At 31.4% G+C, this 7,537-nt stretch overlaps 1 protein-coding gene across 1 annotated transcript; it reads right to left on the bottom strand.

The window, feature by feature from the left end:
- Positions 1-1,978: 1,978 nt before the first annotated feature.
- On the bottom strand, positions 1,979-3,981 carry LOC148596961 (prokineticin receptor 2-like). The gene is made up of 3 exons (XM_088564077.1): positions 3,849-3,981; positions 3,034-3,108; positions 1,979-2,739 (listed from the first exon to the last, which is right to left on the bottom strand). Exons 1-3 carry the CDS (start codon positions 3,916-3,918, stop codon positions 2,492-2,494), a joined length of 393 nt encoding a protein of 130 aa, XP_088420203.1. The 5' UTR covers positions 3,919-3,981; the 3' UTR covers positions 1,979-2,491.
- Between the last annotated feature and the right edge of the window lie 3,556 nt (positions 3,982-7,537).

Raw genomic sequence — 7,537 nt, forward strand, 5'->3', positions numbered from 1 at the left:
TTCAGTTTTTAAGGTTATTGTACATTACATTGGTTTTGATTAACTTTATAGTGTCACCAGAGTAACTACTTAATTTGAAACAAATTGCTGTTATAACGATCAAATGAAACCAAGTACAAAACACAGTTGAACACATGCTAAAGCGTTGTCACATTAGTCATTGTCACTTTTGAACAAAATGATGCAGAAGAAACTCATACTGAACAAATTATGCTTCTTAGGTCGACATAATTTTACGTAACTAATATTTAAATGACATGATTAGGTAACATATGATATATAGTTTTCAAAATAAAAGTAATGAAATACCAAGTTGTATAAAATATTATTGGAAGGTATCTTACCCTACAAGTGAACGTGGTCCATGGTCAAAGTTTTAGTTGAGTCAGAATAGATCATTTACCTTTAGTGTATGATTTCATCTACCTTTATTTAATATCCTTTGTTGTGTGTCTTCTTGCGTTGCTTAATCTTTCCCTTGTGTTTTTTTTTAAGAATCACTATAGCTAAGAATTATGCAAAATGTGATTCATGGGTGAAAAGCCTACATATTTACATTTTTCATATTTTGTTTCAATTGCAATAGTAAACATAAATTAATAATCGCTTTTTCAATTTCATATAAACCTTGTTAGCAGATAAAAATTATATAGAATACACTGTAGATATCAAAATTCAGGGAGACAACTCTATAATGACACTAAAATACAATAGAAGATAGAAGAATGTAATTTTAGCAGAGGACGCTTACCCTACCGGTGCACCTAAGCCAGATGTAGTCCGAGTTGCTCATTTGCTTTTGTTGCTTTGTGTGTATGACTTTAGTTATTTTGTGTTCTCTGTTGTGTATGTCTGTTTTCCATATCTGGTCTTTGTCCCTGGATCGCATTATTTTGATTACCGCTATAACCTAGGTTCCTCTAGTAACTTTTTTAATGTGGATTATTTCTTAAGAGCAGACAGATTGGAACGACTTATTTTACATTTCAACACATAGACCAATAAGGCAACATAATAACAAAAACATAAATATGTAGATTGTTTTAGGGTGCACCACATATTACAGAATTTGTATGATTTTTACAAAGACTACTACTTAATGTCTCTCGATTTTTGTTTCAAGTGATAACTCTGGTAAATGCCTTGCTTATAAAAATCCGATAAACTGGAGTTTTCCTTTCGACAATTGATTAATCTGCATTAAAATAGTTTTTTATTCCTATTATGAGTTTTATAACAGTTTTTATTGCACAGCGGGAGTTTCAACATCGTTTTGTCGATGTCGAGGCGAGCAGTTATGTCACAGAAAATTATAAGCAGGCTAATAAGCATGACAATGTAGCTGTTTTATATGCACAATGAAACTATGCAAAAGCAATAATTTGAATCAGCTTACAAAATCATCGGCAATATTATTTTTAAAGAAATCTCTACTTTATTATTCTTCACAGGCTTGTAAAATATTACGCCCATTGTTTGCACTTTACATATGATAAACAAATTGCTATAGTTCAAAGTAAAGCTGAATCACATGATAATGATATTGTATACCTAGATTTATTATCCATTTAAGGAGCTAGTAATTGCAACGTAAGATAATGGATTCTAATGCTGACTAGCTTCCTGGGTAATTTCATGTTTATTGAATCAAGAAAATCTCGATACCATCTTGTTTGTCTTGAAAAATGCTATTTCCTATTAAACATGATACATTTCAAAGACATTTCCATTGTTAAATAATAAAAATATGATGATTTCAGAGCGTATTGGTTAAATGTTCTCTAATTGATGTAATTAAGCTACTTTAAAATATATAATACCATCTAATTTGTGTAAAAAATATCATACTTTCATAAAGTATCGGTAAAACATGCTTATTGTGATGAAATTTAACCATAAAAACTAATGAGCTATAGTATCTGAATTTTCTAAAAACAATCATTACATTTTTGATATGAAAAATACATGTACCATTTTGTATCATACATAATACATAGCAAACATAGTTTCATTGCTTACGGTGTATGAAAACATTGTAATTTAATTAAGTTTGGTTAAATTATACTTTATTTTGATGTATTTTTGCTTTTTAAACTAATGTGATACAATCTTATTTGCCTAATAAGAAAACTAGAGTAATGAAATGAAAAAAATGTATTTGCTAGACAAAGATAAGTTATATAAATTGTAAGAGTATACGTACACAGCTGTATTAAACAATTACATTTTGGTCTTCTGGCACTATCTAATTCTACAACGAATGCACACATTTTTTTTTATGTTTTTTTACCATTTCCGTTCACGATTGATATCCGTTTGTGAACAGAAATATCCTTACATACGAGTGTGACTTACGGCTAATTATACAAGTACGGTTCAATCACAGTGGATATAAAGAGAAGATACGTGGTATACGATACTATTTTATCACAGTTTCTTTTCGAATGTATTTTCGTGGTAGATAAAGTTTTTTGGTGTACTTAATCACTCATTATTTTCTCTTGTCAGAATTACTTGATGATTTCCTTGATGATAACAAAGTACGTCCTGTTGTATCCTTTTCTAACGTGTACCGTTTAAACATTTTATGATTGAAAGTTACAATCAACACTGGATTAACTGCACTGTTTAAAGGAGCAAATGCATTTGGAATGTAGAAAGACGCACAACTGGACCTTCGAACGATAAATCTATTGAAGACTATGGAAAAGCTGTATGGTACCCAGCAGATAATGAATGCTACAAATAAAGAAAAGTTGACAATCACTTAATATTTGATAAGTTCCTGCCTATTTAGTTCGAATTAAGTGTTACTCGATAATTACCACTTGTCTTACACGAGTTTCAGATAAACACATCTTACTGGACAATGAAAAAGGGCTTACACATTGTATTGTCATGTTGATATAACAGTATCAGTATACGTTTATAATATTTGTACACACTTATGTAGTTTTTATTATTTTTGTAAGCGTTGTATATTTTTATCATATTTATTTGTTTGGGGTTTTGTATTGTAATTACAATACATACCGAATCCCACCACTACAGCTACAAGTATACTTCGTCTTTCTGCCTTCAGAAGGGAATTAATCTGGTTGTGGTTTACTAACAAACGAAAGTATACAATAAATTGTAAATGATTGACGTATCATAGCGTTTAATGCTATAGCTGATTTTAAAGTGTTGAAACAGTGACGTTGTATAATGCTAGTGAAATAGCAATTTGTTTCCATGTGTCAACAAAAATCAACTATGAAACTTGAATTCAATGAATAATTTATTACCACTTATGACGACAAAACGCAAATGTTGAGATGAAGGAATATTTTAATAAGAAAACACATTAATCCTGAAATTATAAATCACCCTTTTGGTAACGTAATGTATTCTCATTTTGGAATCAAAGTTACAAATATCTACAAGATTGAAGTCATCACTACAGAATTTTATGGTCATCATCATGAATTCGTGGATCGTTATGGTGTATCCATCTGCGCCATGAAAATTGATTTATTCAACGGGTCATAGTTTTCCTCTCCTCGTTTGTCTACTCCGGACTGGACTTTTTATGAGCAACTCGGCGGGTGTTTCTAGAAAAGCAGAGGACGCTTAGTCTACCGGTGCACCTGGTCCATGCTCCCAGTTTCTAGTAGTGTCCGAGTTGCTCATTTTCTTTTGTTACTTTGACTGTATGATTTTAGTTACTTTATGTTCTTTGTTGTGCATGTCTGTTTGTCATATCTTGTCGTTGTGCCTGGATTACATTCTTTTGATTACTGCTATAACATCGGTTCCCTTGATTACTCCTTAACTGATTATTTATCAAGAACGAAAGCGTACTTTACCTCTAGAGTCTTCAGATTTAGTACTTTCACGATTGTCAAATATTTTTGAACCCTTTCTCTCTGTCCGCATGATGTGAACTATAAAACTATACACTATTACTAAAATTACGGCGGGAATGAATGTCAGCAAAGTCATCTGTATAGGTAGATATATCTGAAAATAGAGGTAAATCATATTTGTATCATGAAAATGAAGTACAAGTGCAGTAAAAAAAGATATTTCTGATTAGCAAATTAGTAAGTAAATTTTTTTGTATTTAAAGTCGGTTAATGTAACAAATAACATAAGCTCCACAAGCTTTTATACCGACTAAATATTAGTCGATAGTACTCGATATCTTGATGAAATAAAATTAAATCTCACTTATCTTCATGCACAGGTCAAAAGTAAAACTTTGTTACTTCATAATTGTAATCGAATAAAACAGCATATCACTTCATAACCACGACGAACACGATTATATCTGTGTTTATAGAGGCTTGGATTATTCAGCATAAAGTGTGTTACAAGGACCGTTGGAACCGTAATGTTTTAAGCGAAAAATAAGATTTTAACACTTCTAATGGTCCATGGCCCAGTTTTAAGTGGAGTCCGAGTTACTCATTTACTTTTGTGACTTTGTATATATTATTTCAGTTACTTTATGTTCTTTGTGTGATCTTCACGTCTGATCTATGTCCCTGGATAACATTTTATTTTATTTCCGCTAGATCTTTGGGTCCATGATTACTACATCATTATCTGCAATTTTGTAGGATTTATTAAAATGATATTTCTTTGCTGTTTTATTTCTAAAATCTGCCTTTTTAAGTACATTTTTAATTACTACTGCAAAATATTATAATTGTCCCATTGTTCCAATTTTCGCTTCGTTCGCGGTGGACAGAAAACCGCAAAAGGTTGTACCCGGGGAATAAATTTACGACTATTTTACGCCTATCATTTTTTTTTCAAACCATGAAAATTGATACCCGCGAATATGTTCATTTGACGGAATTCGCGAAGATTAGCTACCTTGAAAATTAAGACGTTTTCATGATTTCATTTCGTTTAATGCACTGTTATTTGTCCTCTTTTAACAACCATTGCGTTCAAACGACTGTAAAACCTGGAGTTTATAACACAATTCGATTTTATTTACTTAGATAATTACATACATCTCCATATTTTCCCTTAAAGAACGGTGTGCACCAGACTTTCCCACTGTATACTATTATTCCACTTTTAAGATAGGGCAAACTAAACAGAGCAGCAAATATCCATGGAAGTAATATCATTGCGTATCTGTTTCTTTTATTCGTTCTTCCAGGCCACAGTGGCTTCCATAGAGCAATGAGTCGGTCATAACACATGGACAAAAGAATGTAGGTTGATGCAAAGAGAGACACTTGTTGTAAATATAGAAATGCCCGGCAGGTGTGTTCTCCATACGTCCAATCTGTAAGAAGCTGAATTGTTCTTGTGAAATCGTGAAAAGTGGCTACAGCTAAATCTGTCATAAAATAAAAGTGAACAAAAAATAAACTAAAATAAACCATTGTTCTATGTAGAAATATGAAACAACAATTTCAAAACTTTTGCTATAATTTTCGGTCAATCATGTTTTCTAGGTGTAGGAAATTTGTTTCAAATTAACAAATTATAAATGTTGTTGAAATGCACATCTTCTTATCAAAATGTCCCAGGATTACATTCTTTTGATTTCCGCAAGAATCTTTGTTTCCATGATTACTGTTGTTAACATAAACATGTAGGTTTTTGTTTTCAGAATGTTTTATAATTTTGTTGTTTAAACATAATGTCACAATACTGTGACTTACTCAACATGAAATTTTGTGCCAGAAATTTAGATAAGAACAATTGGAAAATCAACATTTATCATATATTATAGAAACAGTATAAATGGATAACTAGAGGCTTAAAAGAGCTTGAATCGTTCACAATGTTTACCATTTGTTTATCAGAAAAAAAAATGGCAATGAGACAGGCTAAGTTAAAATTAACTGAATAGTCAAATGCAGAAAATGCTTTGAATAAATGATCTTCCTACTTATTATTGTCCATGCATAAGATCAAAAGTAAACTTTAATACAGTCTATGAAATATAAAATATAGGTTGCAGACTTCGTTTGGATGCTGATTCAATATCCTTGATTCATTCGTATATGACTTCAGTTATCTAATCTTGCCTTTTATATTTAATGAGGTATGATACCAAAAGTACTAAATCGTGATGTTTTTACAAAAAAATAAGTTTTTTTTGTCTTCTTTGGCATATTCCTTTATATATTTTTGCATATATTCAACTATGTCGTAACACAGACATAAACATGTAGGTAGATTTATAAGAGAAATACATTTAGAAGGACCTAGGAATTAGAGTGTTAAATCAGGTATAGAAAAGATTGCAACAAAACTGAAATTTATAGAAGATTTTTGAAAATGATTTTTATAAGCATTATAAAAGATTGCAACAAAATAAAATTAAACAAAAAACTTTTTGAAAAAGTCAACAATGACAACAGACAACTACAACAAACAGAAAGTGATGGCAATAGCTCACACTGACCTTCGTCCCAGATGAGCTTAAATATACGATGAGAAAACCAACCTCTTCTAACTAAATTCTGTTACTCAGAATGTTAGTTGAAAACGCCAGACTTTGATTAATTTAAGTTTAAATTAATCTAAATTAAACATCATCGTATTAGAACAAAATGTAAACTTGGTCTGTAACGTATCATGATGAACTTATCATGTCATTATCTGCAAGCGTTTAGGAAAAAAGTCCTTAAAACGATTATTTCTGTAAATTTTGCTAAGTTTAAGGCCCGTAATTTCGGTAAAATCATCGATGCGAAACCATACAAACTTGTATTGTAACTTATCATGGTTAATTTATAATAAAAATCATGTCAATATGTGAAGATGTTCGGAAAAAAAATGTCAGGAAAACGGTTATTTCTGTGAATTTTGATTAGTACAAAGCCAGTAATTTCGGTAAAAATTATAGAAAAGTAAACTTGACTTTTAACTTATCATGGTTAACTTATCAATCAAAATAATATTTCAATATCTGGAAGTGTCTGGAAACCTTACGATGGACTGATGGACTGACGGTCAGACGGACGGGCCAAACACATTATACCCTGCGCAACTGCATTGCGTGGGGTATAATTATTTAGGCTCAGAGTTCTTCTTAGAGCACACATATTCCATAACAGATGTAAAATATTAACACTGCTACTGGAGTTACGCACAATCAGGTGATAAAGGGCAAGTGATTCTTTACATTTACGACATACTGTGAGGTGAAATATTGAATGAAACCAGTCATTAACTTAAGCCAAAATTGTGTATGTCATTTGACCATAAGGTCAAAGGTCATGTTCAAAAGTCACACACCTTGGTACATGATACTCAACCTTAGCGTGAAGTACCCACATACCAAATGTCAGGCAAAACTTTGGGTAGTATTTTGCCAAAATGTGTATCTTATTTGACCATGGGGTTGACAGGTTAAAGTTTGTTTTTTTTTGTTTGGGTTTAACGTCCGAGTAGCAATATTTCAGCTATATTCAGACGATGAATATGAAATGGATGGTAAAATGAACATGAAATGATGATGAAATGAAAAAAGGATGGGACACAAGGATGATAGGGTCGACAAATTTTGATAGCCACTAGA

This window comes from Perna viridis, chromosome 15, assembly GCF_037379345.1.
Source record: "Perna viridis isolate PV_CMFRI_1.1 ecotype Kerala chromosome 15, ASM3737934v1, whole genome shotgun sequence".
Classification (NCBI taxonomy): Eukaryota; Metazoa; Mollusca; class Bivalvia; order Mytilida; family Mytilidae; genus Perna; species Perna viridis.